Source organism: Diceros bicornis, chromosome 13 (genome assembly GCF_020826845.1).
Source record: "Diceros bicornis minor isolate mBicDic1 chromosome 13, mDicBic1.mat.cur, whole genome shotgun sequence".
Taxonomy (NCBI): Eukaryota; Metazoa; Chordata; class Mammalia; order Perissodactyla; family Rhinocerotidae; genus Diceros; species Diceros bicornis.
In genome coordinates, this window is record NC_080752.1 from 49,706,047 (window position 1) to 49,729,614 (window position 23,568).

A 23,568-nucleotide genomic window follows, 5' to 3' on the forward strand; every position below is an offset into this window, starting at 1 on the left:
AATAAAATAGTCTGAGTGTATAAAATGAGAAGAGAACTGGAATATTGAGCACATAAACAGAGGAAGAGGAGTATGAAATAAATCAATATACTTATTAGAAAGGTAGGAAGAAATATAGTGTCAAAGAAACCAAAAGAATTTTATCCAGGAGGGATATGCCACGTAAGGATTGAAAAAATCAATTGGATTTGACCATTAGGAGATATTGATGATCTTAGTGAAAGCAGTTCCAATTAGAAGTTGGGAACCAGATTGCATTAAGTTCAAAGGATTAATGATTGGGAGATGAAGTAGAAACAAACCAATGTAGACTTTTTTTTAGAAGTTTGACTGTGAAGGAAAGGTGAATGAGGGCAGGAGAAAAAAAATACAGGGCTGAGAGATTTTTTTGTTTTGGAACGGGCGAGACTTGAGCATGTAGTTTTGAATAGTAAACAGTTTTTTAATTTATTCCAGCTTGGATAAATTTTATTTTTATGTTTAAATATTTACCATTGTAAACATTAACTGCTATTAAGTGTTTATTAGAGTTAGTACGGAGAAATTGGGACTCAGACCAGAGACCTGGGTTCTAATTTCAGCTCCCCAGAATAATCACTACAATAATTATCACTTTTATATTCACTTCTACATATCAGTCACTGTGTTAGTAGGCCCTTTATACATACTATCATTAATCCTCACCACAAGTTAATCTCCAAGGTGAGTATTATACTGTTTTACAGATAAAGAAACCTGAAAGTTTACTTCTCAGGATCACATAGATTTTTAGTGATCAAGCTGTGATTCCAACACAGAGATGTCTGATTCTGAAGTTGGTACTCTTTTTTCTATATCACATTGTCTTCTTTTCTAACCTAAAATAGTTTCTCAAGCTTTAGGTCCCTGTTTTCCTATCTGTCAGATAGGGATAGTCGTATCTGTCACACCTATATCAATAAGTGCTAGTTGAATACTGCGGTACTATTATCTATATTCTGTTTGAAAAGAAAAAAATATATATTTGGTTAAATACCAGACAGGCCTTATTAATGTGGTCATCTTTAGCACTATCGTTTGTCTAAACAGTATTTTACTTTTTAAGGTGGTGGTATCATGGATACAGAAATGTCTGAAGATATAGACCACAACTTAACTCCTACCCTTGACAGCATGTCTTATGGAATGCCGAATCAAACAGGATCTGAAAATTCATTGCTGGATGAAGATGATTATTTTTTGAACTCTGGGGATCTTGCAGGAATTCCAGTCGTTGGTAGTGACAATGAGGATGAACAGGATTTTAGTTCAAAGGACAATCTTGTTTCTTCAGTTCATACTGATGATAGCTTGGAAGTAGAGAGAAGAGTCACACAGCATGAATCAGACAATGAAAATGAAATACAGATTCAAAATAAATTAAAAAAAGACTTTCCTAAACAGTTTGATCAGGTTTCTGTCTTTAAATCAATACGGAAAGATTTTAGTCTAGTGAGAGAAAACAGCAAAGAGACATTTTCTGGAAAGGAGAAAAATAGAGACCTAACTTATCATGAACGTGAAAAACGGTTGGATAAACCCCATAAAGAGTTGGATTCAAGGTTGAAAAGCAGTTTTTTTGATAAAGCAGGTAATAATTGTTGGAATAGAGCCATAAAACACAATAAATAACAACGTACTGATAATAATATAGCTTTTATTACTTCTGATACTAAGCGAAGTATGAACAGTTAAATTCATTGTAAGCTTGTCATTTTTCTTTTATCCTTGTTCTTTGCAGAGTGACTGAATTTCTCCCAGTAACTTTTGGTAATGGTATAAATGGTTGAAAAATAGCTCTAAACCTCATTTCTCCCTCCCCTGGTTGCAATATTTTGATGAGAAGGCAAGATACTCGAATCACCTGTTCATTTTCTTTGGTTGAACATTGGAACCTGAAGTTGGATTAACTTCTTTGTGCTGTAAGCACTAATTCAAACTGCTGTCCCACCAATTAGTCCAAATAGGGAGGGTTTTTCATTTTGGTAACATTTCTATTTTATGTTTTAGAAATTTCTTGAGGCTCTTCTTGAGCCTCTTTGACCAGTATACCCTATACTTTTATCTCCAGTTTCATTCTTGAATATATTATATATTTTCATATTTCTCTGCCTCCTTTTCCTCCTGCTGTTCCGTTTGCCTGCATGTCATTTTCTCTCTTTGTATATATGCCTGCAAAAGTACTTCTTATCCAACAGTGCCTAACTCATAAACCTCTTCTACTCTGTAGTCATCCCTAACCTTTCTACATCATGAATAAATTGTTTCCTTATCTATATTTCCATAGCATTTTGTTCATACATCGTTATTTACAGTACTTATCATACAGTATTATAATTTTCTATTTGTTTTGCCTTACTTACTAAGATAGGAGTTTATTGAGGGCCAGACGGTATCTTATTCATCTTTGTATTTTTGAGACCTAACCTGATGCAGTGAAAATAGTAATATGTCAATAAATGTTCAGTAGATGTGAAGGAAAGCAGGGTGTAATATACCAACCCTTATATTTCTTTTGACAATGCTAGGAAAAATATGGTAGAAAGAACAAATCAGTATTGTTCAAAAGAACAATTTAAGTATCCATTATGTACAAGGCTGTACAAGGGTATACTATATTTTTCAATGTATGTTATTAAATATATATTTTCAATATCCCTATGGGGATAAATTATGAGGGTACTTATTCTCAGGAGACATAATGTTAAGAAGTGGAAGGGAAAAGACAAGACAAGTAGTAGGAGTGTCAGTGACCAGTTGAATAGCATAAGACTTAATTTATAATTACAGACAGTGGTAGAAGAGTTTGTCATAAGGCAGTATAAGAAGATTTCTTTCAAATAACTGAAACAGTCTGTCTGGGGTATTCTTAGAAGAGAGATGATTTTTAACTCAGTGGACAGGAAAGGTTTTATAGAGGAGAAGTGAGGTCCTCTCTTATAGAGGAGAGGTGAATTTCGAACTGAGCTGAGTCAGGAAGACCATAAAGATTAGGATAAATAGAGGGGACTTGGAATGATGTAAGCAGAAATGAGGAAGAACAAATACAAGTAATTTTCAGAGCATAGTAAATAAAGTAACCACTTTATTTAGGTTGAGCAAGGAAAAGTGTGAGGTGAGGCTAAAAGTTAGGTGGGGCCAGATTGTTTGTTTTGAGTGAAACTAACTTTTGGGTATTTTTTGGGACCCATTTCACTCTAATGAACATCTTTGTTGGAAAAGAGAGGTGGTTATCAAATGATAGCTTTTTAGGTCACTCTTTATAAGATTTGTTATTCATATACATGTGTTTTTTTTTGTTTTTTTTTTTTCTTTCAATAGCTAATCAAGTTGAAGAAACATTACATACCCATTTACCACAAACCCCAGAAACAAACTTTAGGGTAAGTTTTCAGTGTGTATGTAGATTGCTGTAACTGTGGCAAGTGTCAAAGTTTTCTTTATGTCATTTTCTAAACTGTGACTCTATGTGTTAGGTGGAGTGCTGATTTTTATTTACTTTATTATTTGGTTAAGGACATCTTTGGAGATGTCCTAAGAACTCTCAGCTCTTAGATTCTTCATTTGTATTTGATATTTAGACATATATCACATTTGCTTTTAGGCCTAGAAACTCTAATGAATGTCCATAGAGTTCTTCATTTCCAATAGCTTTTCTTTGGGTGTTAAACCTGAAGAGGAATAATTTTTAAATCTGAATATTTATTAATCCTTTATATTGTGTTTTAGGATTCCAGCTATCCATTTGCCAATAAAGAATCCATTGGTTCGGAACTGGGGAATTCCTTTGCATCAAATATTAGAATTAAAGAAGAACCTTTGGATGATGAGTATGACAAAGCAATGGCACCACAGCAGGGACTACTAGACAGAATTAAAGATGAACCTGACAATGCTCAAGTAAACATTTCGCCTTTTTTTTTTTCCCCCTTCTTTTTGTTCCACACATGAGTTATTCATTTGAGAGAGGAAGTTCTTGATTGAGACGTAAAGTAGTTTGTTGACAGGGTGAGGAGACTCTAGATGAAGATTGAGGCATTTTGAATTATCTTGTGAGAATAAAGTTGAGGAGTCAACAAGAGTTATATGAAACTTTTCCTGACTTGTATTTAAGGCTTTTAATCCACTTTGTTCCTTAATACCACTGTTCTGTGATTTTTTACAATTTCAGTACAGTATTAGGGAAGGTGTGAGTCTTCAAGGATTTGAGATTGATTCAGTAGACATGGCTGAAGTTTTATGGTGATTTATGAGTTTATAGTGTGCTTGAGTTTATATAAGATAATAAGCTTTTTGTAGTTACTGCTAATAAAGTACAGGCTTTGTATGGATTTAAGTGTTTTTCAGGAGGGATTAATGGACAAGTTATCTTTGGAAGGGTTAACTGATTGAAGAACCAGTTCATTGGATTAGTGTGTAGATGGTAACAGAGGCTTTGATGGATGGTAAAGGATTCCAAATTTGAGTAATAAGTGTAAGGATAGAGCTCTGCTATTTCAAGGTTACTCTGGAGGTAAAAGTCATAGAGATCCTGTAACTGTGAAGTCTGGAAGTCAGCAAAGTTATCCATGCAGTTAATGACATTGCAGTGGTTGGAATGGAAGAAAAAAGTTATATCAGGTGCTGTAATCATTTTGGAATGTAGGAAAGGGATCCAAAGGATGAGTACACAAAGGTAGCAATTATTTAAGGGTGGTCTGTGTTTCATACAGATAGCATGAATTCAGAAGCTGAGAAGTAAAAAATAGCATTAATTAGCTGTTTCTCTGAAATGACATTTATCTGGAGAAAGCTTACCTTTCTATATCTTTCTATCATATTAGGAGAGTTGAGAATGTGAGATTTCTGTGGAAGAGATTTTTTTCATTCAGATGTCTCTGGGCAGGGTTTATCAACCTTGACACTGTTGACATCTTGGATCAGATAATTCTTTGTTGTGAGGGGCTATTCTGTGCATTGTAGGATGTTTAACTGCAACCTTGGCCTCTACTTACTAGATGCCAGTAGCACCCCCCTCTCCCTCCCACCCCACCAGTGTCTCCAGACATTGCCAAATGTCCCCTGAGGGGCAAACATCTGCTATTGAGAACCACTGTTTTAGAGTAAGGAGATGGAAAAATAGGTGATTTATAGATGTAGGTGATTTATATGAGTCAGATCAATATTCAGTTAAGCGAGAATTCCATGGTGCCCGGTGGAAGGTAGCTGTGTAGGGTAGAGATGATAAAACTGTAGGAGTTGGATAGGTATGAGTGTGGTGGCTACAAAGAAGGAAATGATAGAGAAGGAATATGAAAATATTTGAATAGATGGTAGATTGAAAGCATGTTAACTGAAGCAGGCAAAATGGAGATCTTGATCTTCAAATTGGGGGTAAAGAAATGTCCTGACACCTAGGAAAAGTTCACGGGGCAGTATATGGCTCAGAAGATCACAACCGTGTCTGTATACAGGGCAGATCTCCTGTCTTTTTACATGCCACAGTGTGGACATGGGAATCATAAGAAATCATAATGCTGGCAGGATACCAAAGGCATCACTTGTTCTCCGTACATGACGCAATGACACTTTCCTTGGGATGAAAAGGTAGTTATAGCAAAGACCAAATACATTGGGGGAAGATGGCCTCAGGAAGGGTTATTTGTATTACTGTTTTGAAAACAATCAGAGCTTCCAGTGGCTGGAGAATGCCAATAGGATGGAACTGTTAGGACACAGAAACACCTGCAGTTTTATACACTATTCAAAGTAATACTGGGTTATAAAATGGCGAATATGAAGTTTTGTAATGTTTGTGGGGAAGAGCCTTCCCCAAAGGCTCACCATCTGATTGATTGGACTCTTGAGAACTAAGCAGGGCTGTGTGTAGGTCCTGGGCATAAGGTCCAGAAGCATTTTTTACCCTTATCCCACAATAAGGCAGCCCTAGGGTGTGAGTGGGTGAAGCTAGGTTTTCTCTGAGAAGTCCTCTCTGTTATCAGCTATACCAATCCTGTAGGATCAGACAGCTGATAATTCTTCTAGAAATCCCTCATGGGGCTTCATGTTAAACTATAAATACCTGGTTCTTTCTTTCCTTTTTCCTCCCCTTCCCCTCCTCTCCCCTCCCTTCCCCCTTCCTCTCCTCTTCTCCTCCTCTCTTCTTTCTTGTCCTGTTCTTTTAGGTATTTCTCCCCTGTGACCGCTGGAAGTCTGTATTCCTTGCTGTTCAATAATGTCTAATGCTTTATCACGCTTATTCATTTCCCACAGACTGGAAAAGGGAGTTCCAACGTTTTATTTTCTTAGTCTCTACAACAGTACTATAACCTAACTCTCATAAAATACTGATAGATTTAACAGTTGTGGTCAGCCTTTACTTTTGACCATCAATTAGTAGTAGTAATTTTCTCATGGTTTAAGAAGATTATAGCTTTAGCTCATTGCACCTTGTCAAAACTCCCTTGGCTTTTCTCTTTGCGTAACTTGTAGATTTGCTTTCAGCTCACTTCCTAATTCTCCTTTTTACATAATTCATTTTGGTCTTAATTTCTTTACCTTCCCATTTAAATCACTAATGTGCTGAAATGTATGTATATATATTTAACTACTTCTACTCATTTGCTCTAGATTATTTCTTCAGTTATGACTTTCTGGGTTCGCCAGTTGTCATCCTCCTGCCTCTGTTACTAGCGTAACATCATTTGGCTTCCCAGTTTCTTCATTCAAATTCTGTTGCATGTTACTATAATATTTTTTGTAGTATTTTTACAGTTTCAGATGCTTTTATGTGTACTGTGTTGTTTCATCCTCCTATATAAGAAGGCCAGAGTAGATGATATTAACTCCATTTGTAGATGAGGGAGCTGAAGTTCATGGAGGTTAATTACTCAAGGCCACATGGTCAGGAAAGAGCCCATCTAGGGCCATAATCAAGGTTATGTTATATTAGTCTACCAAATTTCTATAAATAAAAATTGTTGAATTTAAAAAAATACCTAGAGAAGGTTTTAAAATAGAAACTTTAAAGAGCCAGAGACTTTGTTTTTCCCTTTTCCCTTTTTCTATAGGTTCTAAAAGCTGGAAATTAGTAAATATTACTGAATCATGAATTTTTTCTTTTCTTTTTGCTCATGATAAAAGGGGAGCTAATCTGTAATCTCTCATTGAAGTAAATGGATTAGGATGGGAAAGCAAATTAATTAATTGTCACAGTAGTGTGTCATACAGTCTTGGAAAATAGAATGCAGTTATTAAATATTGGGGCTTGTTTTTAGCCATGTCAAGTTAACTTGGCTATAGGAACTGGGTTCTTCATTTTTAAAATACTGATATGGACCTTTCTTTATAATAAACAAAGAAAGTAAAGGTATTGGTAAAGGATTTCTTAAATTTTGTTTTGACACCTGTTTTTCTGCTTCTGAAAGATTTTGGGTCATCAGCTTTTTGCTTCTCAAGTTATTAGTCATTGATTTGTTATTAAATATTTATAAAACTAGTCATTGTTGGGGGGATACTAACAAACATGATTCTGCCTTGAAGGCATTGTGGGGTGTACAAGCAGAGTACTTAAGATGTATGCTTTATTTTACTATATTACGTAAGTAATATGTACTTGAGGCTTCAGGGATGTATCAGAAGTTTGAAATCACTGTCACAGACAGTAAGAGAGCTGACTGGAGGCCATTCAAGTATGCCAGTGAGACTATATAGATGTATCGATGCCAGAAGACATCTCATGTAATTCATTATGCATTTCTTACAATAGATACTCTCTTGATCATGGTAAGGAAATACCTACTTCAGATCAATAACAATCATTGAATTTAAAAGTAAAATGATGGAAACCTGTTAATAATTACTAAAAGAACACAAATTACTGATGTCAGCCTTATTATTTAACTCTTGTTGGATTTTCAACCTAATACATGTTAAAGAAATTAGAAGAAATAATGGAAAAGGGGAGACAAAATTATCATCGTTTGCTGGTAAGAATTAATAGAATTCATGAAAGTTTAGTGGAGTAGCTAGTTGAATTTTAGTTATATAAAAGATAGAAATATTTCTGTAAATCATTTGTTTCCCAGGTAGATAATGTGGTGAAAAGATATGCTATGCCTTACAGCAAAGCGACTAAAAAGTACTTATATCAGGTAAAAGACAACTTGAATGAATGGAGAGACTTTTTAAAAAATGTATAAGATGTCAGTTATTCCTAAATTAAGATATAATTTTGATTCAATTCTGATGACAATATCAATAGGTTCTGATGTTTTGAAGAAGAATACATAGGCATGCAAACATGCACGTGTTACACATAGGTTCTAAAAAATAGAGAGGTTGATAGTGGCAAACTCTATTAAATGGTTAAATATCCCACAATTATTTTCATTAGGATGGTGTGATATCATATGATTAGTCAGGCTGATAATGATATAGAGTAGAGTGCCACAAAAGAGACAGTTTTTAAGGAATTTGATATGTTAATGGTGAATGGAAAGATTTCACCAGCTATTCAGAGAAAGATAAAGAAAAATGCCCATTGTATATCAAAATGAATAAATCTCAGACAGATTAAAGCAGGAGTTGGCAAATTATCAGCAGCACACCAAATTCAGCCTGCCCTCTGTATTTCTGTTTTATTTTTGTTTTTCTGCTCACTGTTTTTGTAAATAAAGTTTTATTGGATCATTGCCACCTTCATTCATTTACATATCTATGGGTGCTTTTGCTCTACTAGGGCAGAGTTGAGTAGTTGTGATAGTATGGCCTGCAGAGTAGAAAATATTTAGTATCTGGCCCTTTGCAGATAAAGTTTGCTGACCTCTGATTAAAGAACTGTATTATAAACAATGAAACCACTTTCTTAGTATTTTGTTGTAGAGGTAGAATGTTGTAAGAAATGGAAGGAATCACAGAGGTAAAAACTGTCAGATTTTTGGCATAAAAATGGAAACTTCAGTACATAAAAATGAATTCAAAGTACATATTGAGGAAATGTTGATAACAGATGCTACAGAGAGTTAATATTGTTACATTATAATGCTTTTTTGTAAATGGATATTAAAAAAAGAATTGCAAAATGAAACAACAGTGGGAAAAGACTTTTAAATGACTTTTTTCACAAATTGCTAGAATAAATATAATGAAGAAGTTTTTTTTAAACAATCTGTCATTGTGTGTCAAGAACTTTTACTATATACCTTTTTACCTAGTAATTCCACTTTAAGGATCTTTTCCATAGGAGATAATCCCAACTATGAGAGTATGTGTATTCACAAAGATGTTCATCATGGCATTACTGATAATAGCAAATGTGTGGAAACAAATGGACCAACATTGGGTTGTGGTTCTAAATCTCAATGCCTTGTAATGGCCATCAAATTGCAGACTGAGGCCAAGGGAAAAATCAGTAATACTGATCCTGTCTTTATTCATTTAAAGTTTTGGTATATTGTTTGTCATAGAGTTTTGCATTTTTGATTTTTAAAAATTGCATTCAAGTATTATTTATCTTGATTACTGAGATTTTTGATGCCTTAATTTTATGCATGAGGCAAGTGCCTCTCTTACCTCACCCCAGTATTACCCCTGTGTAATCTGATATGTCTATTAAATAATATCTATCAGTATTTCTTAAACTTGACTAATGTACAGACACTTCTCACCACCAAAAAGAGAGTATGATGGAGTAGCCTGAGAACTCCATCAGTAAGAAGTCTAGAGGTCTTGCTGTGTTTTGTAAGTTTCAGTGTAATAAACAATGAATTAAAAGTTAAATCTACCACTTAGGGGTTTCACAATGCAATAATAAAAGCAAATAACAGCAAATAAAAGCAAAAAACAGCACTGAAAACTTATAGTATAACTCAGTTATATGTGGTTATTCAGGACTAAAATATGTTTACATTCACTAAAAAAAAAAAAAACCACCACTGAAATAAGGACAGTTTATATTCTTTTAGAATTCTCAGACTCCCTAGAGTACATCAGTAGACCTCAGGAATTCTTGGACTCCAAGTTACAAAACACTGATATTTAGCCACTAGAAATTATTTTGGAGTAATATGTAATAATATGCAAATGTTCAATTGATTCAGTGATCAAAAAATCATTTTATAAGAATGGTACATTCAGTATAATTACAACTGTATAGAGAAATAAAACCTCTGAATACAAGAGGGGAAAAGACTGGAAAGACATATACCAAAAGAATAACAGTGGTTGTTTTGGGGTTATGGAAATGTGATTAGAATATTTTTCTTATTTCTACTTGTCTAAATTTTGTATAGTGAGTGTGTATTACTTTTATAATAGATAAATAGCAACTTAAACTACTGTAATAATATTAAGAATTTTAAAAAATTATTTGTAAATATCTAGTAGTGCTACAGGCTAATTAGATAGCTAACTTTCATTTTATGCCTCTTACTCTCTCAGCATATACAAACATATTATACCCTTATTGTAATGATAGTTTGCTTGCTATAATTTCTTATTAGTGTTAATGTAGTAAATATTTTCCACCCCTATGTAGCCATAGTAAAATGTCTTGAACGTCTGGGTTTTTAAAGATACATTGTATTTATTTTCTCTACATATTTATTTATTTGTTTTCTTTTTTAAAGGAGTATAGTCATGGCCAACAGCAAAAAACTCAAGAGGGGGAACTGAAAATTAGTGCTGTGTTTTCAGTCAGTGGCAGTCCTCTTGGTAAGAAAAAGAACTGAATAAATTAATCATGTTTATTTATTCTGACCAGTATGAGTGAGAGGAAGTATCTACTTGTATTAGTAAACTAGGCAGTTCTCTCTGCCCATTTAGAATAACTTTAATTGTATATTGCATAATTAGTGTTGGGTTTCAAGACTAGTTCTAGAAGAGAAAGAAAGGATGCACACTTAAAATTCATGGTAAAAAGTAAAACATTTTTTCTTTCAATTTTTTTTTTAAGCTCCGCAGTTGACTACTGGCTTTCAGCCTTCACTGGCATCATCTGGCATGAATAAAATGCTTCCTTCAGTTCCAGCCACAGCTGTTCGAGTTTCCTGTTCTGGTTGTAAAAAAATCCTCCAGAAGGGGCAAACTGCTTATCAGAGGAAAGGGTCCACTCAGCTCTTCTGCTCCACACTGTGCCTCACTGGATATACAGTTCCACCTGCCCGCCCACTGCCTCCTCCCACCAAGAAAACTTGTTCAAGTTGCTCAAAGTATAGCAGAATTCTAAATTATCTTCTTTGTTGATTTCCTTTCTTTTAAGATACTTTGTTCTTATCTGCGTATTGTTTAATTTTCTACATTTCCATGTTTTTTGAGAAATATCAGATTATTTTGTACCAACATGTTGTTGCTGCTTTCAGTCTTTCTGGATGCTAGGTGCTCAGCTTTCTTTTAACTTTAATAATGTGCCTTTTGTACATTAAGAGATGTTTTTGAAACCAACCTTTCTATTCTTGTTAGTTGAGATGCTTTATACAACAAGAACTACACCATTTAGGGGTAGACCACAATATTTTATCTTGTAACTCTAGGTAATAAATACTTAAATCCAACAAATATTTAAAGTTATGTTTTCTATTATGTAATTGGAATTCATTTAATACTTTTTAACTTTAAAAGGATTCTAGTATATATATTTTTATCTTCACAATATCTCTTAAGTACCTCAGATGTTCCATTTCAGTGTTTAACAAAAAAAATATAACCTTAGACATGTCAATACAAGGATTACAGAATTAGTAATAAGGTCATCCTGATGTATTTGAGGAATATGAACTAATTTTGGCTAATTTTGGAGAGTGATTGTTAGAAACTAAGTCCAGAAAAAGATGGATAATGCTCTTGTTCTGAAACACTTTGACCTCTGTTATTAAACTACTCAAACCCATGGTTTATAAGTTTAGATATTTGTGTTTAGTTCCTTCCATGGATTCTGCCCTTTCCCTGTCTGGCAAGGGGAAAAGATGCTCCCTCTTCTGGTTCAGTTGGAAAAAGGCATATAGATAAGAGACTTAAAAGAAATTTGAATGTAGTTAGAAGTTTTTCTAGAAGTTAGTTATATGCACATCCTTTCATGTTTCAAGTTTAATTTAGCAATAATAGACTTCTTTATACTGTTTGTTTTATGAAAGATGCTTTTAAAAATGAGTGCTTACATGCCATATGTCTAATTTCTATATTCTGGTATATTCATCATCAGATTCTAAGATTAAATCAACATGAAAATTATAATTTTTATAGGTTTTTTTTTTTCTGTTGTCTATTTTGCCATGAAATAATTTCACATAACTTCTTTTTATACTTCCTTATTTAATTCTTACTTTAGGGATCAGCACTTTCTAAAATTTCAGAGGTATTTCTCCTTTCATAATAATAGTCATAGATACTTCTTTCAAAGGTTTATCAGTGGATTTCAAAATGACCATAGAAAACTCACAGAAGTTTTAAAATGTGTGCCCTCTTTCTGTGTTTTTAAATTCTTGTCCGTACATGTGATTCTTTTCATCTGATTTTATTACATCCCTTTGGTCTCTAGTATTTGCCTAGCATTATCTGGAGATAGGTCATTTTTACCTATGTGTCATATTTTATCGCTGTCTTGATTTTATGAAATTCAATTATTCTCTAAGATTACATTTTCTTCTTTTGTTATGTTTGGTCTTGTTCATAAATTTTCCATTTTTTCAACCTGTCATTCCTTGACTCTCAACTGTTCTGCTTCTTCATTCACTTACTCTGGTACCCTTTTCTTATCCCTTGTTCTTTTCCGTTCACCCCTTTCTGTTCTTCTCTCAGGGACTCCTTACCTGCCTTATCGCCTCAGCTTTTTCTTCTTCATTTTCTGTCTGTCTTTTCCCGTTTTCTCATTTTACAGCATACCTTTTTCTCTTGTTGCTCAGTCCTCAACCACTAATCGTTCTGGTTTTCCTTGTGCTCTATTTCACTTTCTGAACTATTCTTTCATCTCCTTTTCACCGTTTTACCTTTCCTTCCCCTTTTTTCCTCTTATTTACACAGTCATGGCAAGAGTTTGGGATAGTCTGGTTTATCTGATTATAACATTGTTGAATTTGATTGTACCTTATATGTAAGGAAATTAGATTTAAAGAAGTTAGAGATTTGCTCAGTATCACATAGCTGGTTAATTTTGGCACGTGCATTTTTTCCCCCAGACAGTCCGTATAGTCAAACAGGTTTAAATTGTAAGTCAATCCCTATAAGAAAAATTTCAATTTAATTTTAGTAAGTGGAGATAGAAAAGATTTTTTTGCTGAGGAAGACTGATCCTGGGCTAACATCGTGCCCATCTTCCTCTACTTTATATAGGACGCCGCCACAGCATGGCTAAACAAGCAGTGCGTCGGTGCGCGCCCGGGATCCTAACCGGTGAACCCCCGGCTGCCGCGGCGGAGCGCGGGCACTTAACCACTTGCCCCACCAGGCCGGCCCCTAACGATATGTTTTTAAAAATCTATTTCAAATCCTACATAAAAGAGATAATTACCCTCCAGGTAATTTTTAATACTGTTAGATCAGATTTCTTGATATAATGGCACTCAAAGAAGTAACCATTTAAGAATTGTCTGTGCCATCTCTGAATTTTACTATCTGGAGTAAGATTGCTCCTTCTCATTCTGCATAAAATGTAATCTACTACAATAAGATGTAATGTAATTGGACGCTAAGCATACTGAGAGCAATGAGAAGTACCTACTTTTATACTTCCATTGCCTTGTTCCATGCTACTCCCCATCCCTTATCTCCTTAACCTTCTAGGAAACTCCTACTTAAGGTCCAGCTAAAGTGTCACCTTCTTTTGGGTAGCTTTTCATGTCACATACTGTCTGAAATAATTGTTTCTTCATTTCTATTTCTATGGTACATTATACATATCTGTGTCAAAATTATTATACTTTTATATTTTAAGAATGCTTCTGTTATGGTATTTTATATATCGTTTATCTGTCTGTCCCAACACACTGTGAGCTCCTTGAGTGCATGCTTGTACCACACCTTGACACAGGGTTTAGTTAGTGCCTGTCTCAATATGACTGCTCAGTAAATACTTATGTAAATGAAATACGTTAAAACCTAATGAAAAGTAACTGTAAAGGCAAAAAATAAAATGCAGGAAGTAGAGTAGTTTGAAGCTACTAAGTATAGAAGATGAAGTAAGGAGTTATGTATTAGAGCATAGCACAATATCAGGTATTCCTTGTGATGATTCGCATTATCTTTTATTGAAGCAGAGATATTTGTAATCTTTTTTAAAAAGTCCTCATTAGTATAATCTGGTTAAGATGCAGGAATGAATATAACACAGTTTATTTACTATTATGTGAGTGTGTACCCATGGGAGAGAGACACTGTTTAGAAATTTTCATCGAGGTATTTTTAAAAATTGGTTTTTAAAATGGTTTACACATAAACTATCTGATAAACAACTATGTAGGAAGACTGATTTGGGGGTGGGATAAGGCATGGAGTGGTAGGGAGCCTTAATCATTAGGGTTTTAATCTTCATGCCTTTGCTACTAAGGCTTACAAATAAATTATTTAGATAGGGAAATGTTCGATTTTATATAGCCATGCTAGAATATACACTGTGTAGTTCAAAATGTACTTTTACTTTTAAAAGATAGTGGTTTTTAAAATTTTCTAGTATAATATTATTTTTAAAGAATATTTTGAAAATATGGAAGAGCCTAAAGAAGAAAATTAAAATCTCCTCTAATCCCAACTACTAGAAATGGTGAATAATAACTGTTTGATATCCTTTTAATCTTGAAACATACTAATTCTCACAACAGTTCTATGAAGTAAGTCATGTATTAGTTCCATTTTATAGAACAGAACTTAAAGATCAAAGTAATTTATCAGTTTATCCAAGAAAATCCAGGTTTTCTGACTTAAATATTAATGCCCTTTCCCTACCATATAATTGCCTCTGTTTGATTATTTTAGCTCACAAAAAGGAAAAAAATGAATTATACACCATGGCTTATTTTATCTTTGTTATCATTTTTAGAGACATTTTAAATCCAAAGGATGTAATCAGTGCCCAGTTTGAAAATACCACCACAAGTAAAGATTTTTGTAGTCAATCATGTTTGTCAACATATGAACTGAAAAGAAAACCTGTTGTTACCATAAATACGAATAGCATTTCAACCAAATGCAGCATGTGTCAGAAGAATGCTGTTGTAAGTTATCTTTTTACTGTATTGGGAGGAGGAGTCTAATGTTCGTGCTTAAAGTACAGCTGTTGATAGTCTCTGCTTGTTTGTATGTTGTTATTTTTTAATTCTAGATTCGACATGAAGTTAATTACCAGAATGTGGTACATAAACTTTGCAGTGATGCCTGCTTCTCTAAGTTTCGCTCTGCTAACAACCTCACCATGAACTGTTGTGAGAATTGTGGGGGTTACTGTTACAGTGGCTCTGGACAATGCCACATGCTTCAGATAGAGGGACAGTCTAAGAAGTTTTGTAGTTCAACGTGTGTCACAGCATATAAGCAGGTACATGACCATGTTTAATCGTGATATCTTTGTTCATTTCAGGAGGATCTAAATTTTTGGTAGAAATTATTTATGAAAATGTTGTTACAAAAATATTAAGATCTTATTATTAGCTTAATTAGTGTTTTTTATATATAAATAGTATTTGTCAAATGCGTGTTAAAAACTCATATAGAGTTTTGTAAGTAATATGTATTTCTATTCATGCATTTGCAATATGTGTTTTTAGGATATGGCTTTTTTATTTCAAATATGAGTCATGTTTTTGAAAATGCAGAAAAGCACAAAGAAGAAAAATAATGCATCTCCCAGAGATACACACTCCCATCCTTTTGGTGTATAGCCTTCTAATCTTTGAAATATATTTTGGTTTGCATATATATACTTTTTTATTTGACAAGGTAAGGTCCAAGTTGCTTATGTATTCTTGAAATCAGATCCATATGGTTGAAACTGCAATTCAGAAAATAAAAATCTTACCATTAATTGCTCAAAAGGTTTTCTTCTTTTCTTCTGAAACAGAAGAAATAAATGTGGGTTATGTATTATTTTGTGAATTGACAAGGGTTGTAAAGGATGAATTGGTTGAATTCTGTATGACAAATGTCTTCTTGCAGTTTTGTTTTTACTAGATTTATAATTTTGTTAGTAAATTTTGATCAGAAATTAGATTTTAAAATTGATAAACCCAAAAGAATATTAAGAACTTTTTACATTTTTAATTTTACAATGCCTTTGTGTTTCAGTGCATTTGCTGATCATTCTTTATCTTAGAATAGTGAATTTTTATACAGTCTACCAAAATTGGTGAATTTACTAATGTTGATTGGGAAATTTTAAAAAAATTGTTCTTAAATCTTTGCAATGATTTTGGGATTTTAAACATTATACAGTATTTCCATTTATTTCTTGTTAATATACAAACACATTAAAAGGGCTTAGCTTTACTATTTATTCCTTTCTTTAGAAACGCCATGTTTTTGCTCCCATAGGGGAAAAAAACCTCCAATATTTTCATATACTTTATCCTTGTCCAAAAGACTTATTTTTGATATTGTATCAAGTACTAAAAGTTACTTGGGTTCAGTTCGTTGAAAGATGGTTCATATTCCACAAGAGAAGGGGAAATAGGTTGAGATATCTTAATTTTAAACTTATTTATTATTTTTAATTTAGCCAATACCTATTAAATTTCTCACATATTAATATGTACTGTGGTGTAGAGAAAGAATTTGGATTTAGAAGTAAAGCAGGTCTTGGTTTGATTCCTAGACTTTCTATTCAAATAGAATTTTACCTTGGGGAAGGCAGTTAAACTCCCTGAGTCCATTTTCTTATCTGTAAATGGACATTATACTGCCTATGTCACTGGGATCTTGTTAGGATTATATGAAGAAGAATGAGAAAGCACCTAGTATAGAACCTGGTACATTGAAGATGGTCATTTCTGCTACTTTTTTTTCTTCTTATATATAATTCATTAAATAAACATTAGATGTGATTCCTGCTTTGAGGGGGCTACATGTCTCCTGGGCGAGATAAGACATATAACTGAGTAGAGATGCTATGATGGAAGTATTATGGGGTACAGTGGGGCACAGAGGAAGCATGGTCAGTTCTACCTGATAGGGCAAGATGAGAATATTTGCAAAAAGTTCACAGAGATAACTCTTGACCTAATTCTTATAAATTAAGTTTGTGTTTGCAGTCCTGATGGATGAGGAAAGGAGAAATAGGTTTGGAGATGTAGAAGACATTCCAGAATGCAGAACTATGCTCACTTTAACATGTATCTGTTTTAATAGCAAGTCTAACAAATTTGTCCTTGAAGAGGGAATAGAGGTCTTAAAATCTCTTAATGGGTGCTGGGTATAATTTACAAGTTATCCTGAATGTATGACATGTTAATAGTGTTTAGCATTATTTGCTGCTGAATCTCTGATTGAGTGGGAACTTAAGATAACAGACTCTTCCGTTGTTTATATATGGACACCTGTGATAGTCAAAAGTTTGCTCCCACTTCATTGCTTACAATGTGCTTTGTTGTTATTATTGTAGAATATTTGACAGTAGATTTTCTAATAAGTTTATTAATTTCATTTAATTCATATCTTATGGTTTTCTATAGCACCTTTTGTGGGGAGGTTCTTCCAATTCTTAGGATAGTGTTAGAGCATGAATTCCCTGTTGTGAAATTTTTTGGTGTGTGTGTGAGGAAGATCAGCCCTGAGCTAACATCTGATGCCAATCCTCCTCTTTTTTTTTCTGAGGAAGCTTGGCCCTGAGCTAACATCCGTGCCTATCTTCCTCTACTTTATATGGACCGTCCTCTACTTTATATGGAACATGGCTTAACGGTTGGTGCGTCAGTTCGTGCCCGGGATTCGAACCGGGGAACCCGGGCTGCTGCAGCGGAGCGCGCGCACTTAACCGATTGCGCCACCAGGCTGGCCCGCTGGCCCCTGGAATTTTTTAAAATAGCCTTTTTTGTGTGTGTGAGGAAGATCGGCCCTGAGCTAACATCTACCAATCCTCCTCTTTTTTTGCTGAGGAAGACTGGCCCTGGGCGAACATCCATGCCCATCTTCCTCTGCTTTATATGAGATGCCGCCACAGCATGGCTCCACAAGCGGTGCGTTGGTGCGTGCCCGGGATCCAAACCGGCGAACCCCGGGCTGCCGCAGCGGAGAGCGTGCACTTAACTGCTTAGACCACCGGGCCAGCCTGTAAAATAGCATTTTTTAAACTATAGTTACAACCAATTAATAAATCCCAAAATTAAAATTGCTGGGTGGTGACCAGCATTATTTTTTAATGAAATAGAATAGAATAGACAATATCAAATTGCATCACATGTTATTATCATATATATTATTTTATGAAGCTTTTTTCAGTTTTATATACATACATGTATAATACAGAAACACAGAACCTCAGAATTGTGTGTGTACTAGGTCACTTTGTAAAATTTATTTCTTACTGAGGATTGTTATCATAAAAGTTTGAAAGCCACGAATTTAAAATATTTCAGTTATTTCAGTGTTAAGTTTAAACTTTTCAAAGAATTATGCTTTTACTTGTAATTTGGTAAAAATGAATGTTATTTTATTCTCTTAATAGAAATCAGCCAAAATTACACCATGTGCGCTTTGCAAATCATTGAGATCCTCAGCAGAAATGATTGAAAATACCAATAGCTTGGGAAAGACAGAGCTTTTCTGTTCTGTTAATTGCTTATCTGCTTACAGAGTTAAAATGGTTACTTCTGCAGGTAATATTGGTTTCATAAACTATGTAAATATAATAGTTGAAAAAAATTATGGTTATTATTTTGTTTTTATAGTATAGATTTTTGTTCAAATTTAGTTGATTTTTAAGGCAAATTTAAAACATTTCAGATCTGTTTTATCAAGTATCACCTATTACCTTGATGGTTATTTTCTGTTTGTTTACTTGCTTGCCTATTTGTGCATTTCCCCCTTACCAAAAGAATTCCCTATGGCTTCTTTAATGTATTTTCTTTGTCCACACCTGACTTATTTCAAGATTTATTTATTTTGTAGTTTCAGGGTAGACTGTGACAGCGTTAAATTAAAAGAAATATTTTTAATGTTGTTAGTTTTTGTCTATATGTGATGTGATTTAGTTTCAGTTGCTGCAACTTAACCTGGCCCTTGAATTTTCACATATTGCATAATACTTACTTTCTCATGTAAATATATGAGATAAATATATGCACATTTGTATATATTACTCATCAGTTTTTATTTTGATTTGCTAAGGTGTACAAGTTCAATGTAACAGTTGTAAAACCTCAGCAATCCCTCAGTATCACCTAGCCATGTCAGATGGAAGTATACGCAACTTCTGCAGCTACAGTTGTGTGGTAGCTTTCCAGGTATGGCTTCAGGAATGTTCCTCTTCTCCAGTCAGTTTGTCGCCTACTATAGTAATGTTAACTTATTAGGTGTTTGCTAGTTCCTAGATTGCTAAATTTCTATCTCAGTCCTATTAAACTTGGGTTCTTTGATTCGTCCTGTTTTTGGAGGCATGTCATTTAATTACCTTCTGTAAAATTAAATGATACTATTATTACCCAGATTGTTGGGAGGATATTATTATTATTATTATCTTTTTTGTGAGGAAGATCAGTCCTGAGCTAACATTCATGCCAATCTTCCTCCTTTTGCTGAGGAAGACTGGCCCTGGGCTAACATCTGTGCCCATCTTCCTCCACTTTATATGGGACGCCACCACAGCACGGCCTGACAAGTGGTGCGTCGGCGCGGGCCGCGAGCGGTGGAGCGTGAGCACCTAACCGGAACGCCAAGGGGCCGGCCCCCGGGAGGATATTATTTTTGGAGAAGATTATTAGTTAAATTATTTTATTTTTTTGGATATAAATGACACTTCCCCCCTTCAGTTATAAGCTGCTCAAAGGCAGCTTTTTTTTTTTTGCCTATTCATAAATGAATCTGGCATACCTAGGCACTCAGTCCTTACTTGTTTGAACAAATAATTAGATTGATCTTTTTGTTTGTTTGTTTGTTTTTTCCAGAATTTGTTCAACAAACCAACAGGGATGAATTCTTCAGTAGTGCCCTTATCTCAGGGCCAAGTAATTGTAAGCATCCCCACAGGTTCAACAGTGTCAGCAGGAGGAGGTAACACCTCTGCTGTTTCTCCCACCTCCATCAATAGCTCTGCTGCAGCTGGTCTCCAGCGTCTTGCTGCCCAATCCCAACACGTTGGGTTTGCACGAAGTGTTGTAAAACTCAAGTGTCAGCACTGTAACCGTCTTTTTGCCACAAAACCAGAACTTCTTGACTATAAGGTAAAGTATAGGGTCATGATAAAGAGTTTGAGTATAAACTGGTCTGTCTGTAAAATTCTTTATGGCTTTTCATGTCTCAAAATTACACTATTTGTTTTGAAAGTAAGAAAGATAAGGATTTCCGTAAGATAAACCAAATGCTTGATTAGTACTTAATGATCATTTCTTTGCAGGGTAAAATGTTTCAGTTCTGTGGCAAGAATTGTTCCGATGAATATAAGAAAATAAATAATGTAATGGCAATGTGTGAATATTGTAAAATTGAGAAAATTGTAAAGGAGACTGTGCGATTCTCAGGTGCTGACAAGTCGTTCTGTAGTGAAGGTAAAGACAGAAGATTATCTTACCTACTGAGCACGTTGGTTGTTTTAAAAGTAGTTGATGATTTAAGCTGTTACTATGTAAGTTTATCTATTTTATCCTTTGTGTATAACACCAAAGCCTTTTTGTTTTGTTTACACTTGGTTTGCCCTTTTCTGATCTAATCCTTCATCTCAGATAGATGTTAAAATGAAGGAAAAGATCCTCAAAGTGTATTGCAGAAGATGATGTATTGTGAAAAACATTTAATGTTATCGGGTTGATAGGGATCTTTTAGTTCTTGCACTTATTTCTAAAGGGAACTCTTAAATTTTGGTAGCATCCTAAGATTATACTTTTATTGTTTTATATAGCCATTACATTTCTGAATATAAATGATTTGAATATGCAAATTGATATGAGCTAGATTGTCTTCTTTATTTAGAAGACAATTTTACATGTTTAGAGTGTTTTGTTTTATTCTTACATTGTACAAGATTAGCCTCCTAAACTAGTGGCTTTCAAACTTTTTGATCACGACACAAAAGAAGAAATACGTTTTACATTGTGACCCAGTCTCTTATCACATAACCGAAGAAAACAAGTTTCGTGAAGCAAAACTGGCTTTTACTAAATGTGATGCACTGTAATATTTTCTATCCTGTCTTATTTTGTTTAAAAAAAAGAAAATGATAGTATTGATCCTCTGAATTGATCTCTTGATCTACTAATTGGTGAGGACCCAACTGTGAAAACTTTGTTTTAGGGCATTTAAATGAAAGATGTAGATAGTTAATATTTCTCCCTGATGTTAACTTTATCTTTCCTGATTTTTTAGGTTGCAAATTGCTTTATAAACATGACTTGGCAAAACGCTGGGGAAATCACTGTAAAATGTGCAGTTATTGTTTACAGACATCTCCCAAATTGGTACAGAATAATTTGGGGGGGAAGGTGGAAGAGTTCTGTTGTGAAGAATGCATGTCCAAGTATACAGTTCTGTTCTATCAGGTAAATGTAATTCACATTCCTGGGTTTTTCAAGTTAGGGCATACATTATTCTATTCTTTTATTCTTTTGTGGAGTAGAAAGGGCAATTTTAATGATTTAAAACTTTCAAGTATTAAATGTATTATGTTCTCCAGTATTAATATATGATTTAAGAAAATTTTAATGTCACTGAAGTTGTATTCCTTTTGTTTTTAATTTCCTTGTAGAAGACATATCAATGTTAAGACATTAAAATATTTAAAATTATAATTTTATTCATTTAGTATTTAACTAAAATGAATTTGTCTTCTGAAGTCTTTGAGGAAGATAGGTATTTTCATTTCACTATTTTTTGTTGTTGAGGAAGATTGACCCTGAGCTAACATATGTTGGCAGTCTTCCTCCTTTTTTCCATTTTTCTCCCCAATCCCCCAGTAGATAGTTGTATGTCATAATTCTATATCCTTCTAGTTGCTCTATGTGGGACGCTGCCTCAGCATGGCTGGGTGAGCAGTGCGTAGGTCCACGTCCAGGATCCGAACTGGCGAATCCTGGCCCACCAAAGCAGAGTGCATGAACTTAACCGCTATGCCACCGGGTTGGCCCCCACTATGTTTTTTAATTACTGTTTATTGATGTCTCTATAATGTGACTTTTTTGTAATGTTTAGTGTAAAATTATTGATAGATAAATATTTACCATTTTAGGAGAGTTAACCTTCATTTTTTGTGCTCTAAATTCTAAGTTAATTTCCTTACTTGTTATGTGTGTCCTGCTTTTATTCTGTCAGACCACAGATAATTTGTTTCTTACTCCTTTACTGTCTTCTGTTTCTTTTTCAGATGGCCAAATGTGATGGTTGTAAGCGACAGGGTAAACTCAGTGAGTCCTTGAAATGGCGAGGAGAAATGAAACATTTCTGTAACCTGCTTTGTATCTTGATGTTCTGTAATCAACAAAGTATGTGTGACCCACCTTCACAAAACAATGCAGGTAAAATTAAACTTTAGTCTTTGATCAATGCCAGGTACTAACTACTGTTCTACAGATTGGAAACTTTAAATGGTTGTCAATTTCATGAAATGTAAATATCGTTCTGTTCAAATGACATTAACATTTAAATCTCTTTTTGTTTAACACCTTATATTAAGGCCCTGTAAAATGAGTTCTTTTTGTTTTCTCTGAGCATATTGAATCAAGTAAACTCTGTAAGAACTTTGTGGGGAAGAATGGCAGTTAATGTTTTGTAATTGACTTCCTTAAGAAAGGATTTGAGAATAAAACAAAGGACATAGAATCTAAATCACAAGGCTTTTAAAATATACCACATGCATAGTTATACAAGAGAAAGTACATAGAATACTTTTAAGTTTTGCTAATTAAAAAATAGAAAAAAACCTAGTTAATACTGAAGTGACTCTTTGCTCCAATAGGGTTTACTTTAACCTGAAAGCGTTGTTTAATCTCCTTGAGATGTTGGTTTCTATGTATGTACATATAAATCACATGAGGTTTTCTTATTTTTGTTTATTTTGATCAGCAAGTATTTCCATGGTGCCAGCTGCTTCAGCAGGGCCCCCATCTCTAAGAAAAGATTCAACTCCAGTTATAGCTAATGTAGTATCATTAGCAAGTGCTCCTGCTGCTCAGCCCACAGTGAATTCTAACAGTGTCTTACAAGGTATGGCTTGGTTTGAAAGCATTTATCTAGCCTTTTTGAGGTTGAATACAGTGGTTCTCTACCTTTTTTCTGTCAGTGATCCTTTTCATATGTTTGACACATTCATATTAGGAGTGGTAGCTCACTGTGGGCTGCTGGGGCATTAAATAGTGTTTTCATAAATTCCAGATCTCTTTTTCTCATATTATATTGCAGATGCTAGTCTTCCCGTGAATTAAATTAATACATGTTTTTATTATAAGA

The 23,568-nt window shown here is 34.2% G+C and overlaps 1 protein-coding gene across 7 annotated transcripts in view; it reads left to right on the forward strand.

Annotated features, from left to right (window-relative positions):
* Positions 1–23,568, forward strand: part of ZMYM4 (zinc finger MYM-type containing 4) — a 149,813-nt gene that overhangs the window by 94,587 nt on the left and 31,658 nt on the right. For 5 of the 7 annotated variants that reach the window (XM_058553641.1, XM_058553636.1, XM_058553637.1 and 2 more), the window contains 14 exons: positions 1,085–1,609; positions 3,340–3,401; positions 3,748–3,918; positions 10,626–10,710; positions 10,952–11,207; positions 15,026–15,200; positions 15,308–15,520; positions 18,641–18,791; positions 19,303–19,418; positions 20,079–20,354; positions 20,528–20,678; positions 21,493–21,665; positions 22,487–22,637; positions 23,185–23,325. In XM_058553641.1, coding sequence (XP_058409624.1) covers positions 1,096–1,609; positions 3,340–3,401; positions 3,748–3,918; positions 10,626–10,710; positions 10,952–11,207; positions 15,026–15,200; positions 15,308–15,520; positions 18,641–18,791; positions 19,303–19,418; positions 20,079–20,354; positions 20,528–20,678; positions 21,493–21,665; positions 22,487–22,637; positions 23,185–23,325 — 2,635 coding nt within the window. In that variant the 5' untranslated portion in view covers positions 1,085–1,095. The remainder of the gene's footprint in view (positions 1–1,084; positions 1,610–3,339; positions 3,402–3,747; positions 3,919–10,625; positions 10,711–10,951; positions 11,208–15,025; positions 15,201–15,307; positions 15,521–18,640; positions 18,792–19,302; positions 19,419–20,078; positions 20,355–20,527; positions 20,679–21,492; positions 21,666–22,486; positions 22,638–23,184; positions 23,326–23,568) is intronic. The other 2 variants (XM_058553640.1, XM_058553642.1) reach the window with 2 other exon arrangements.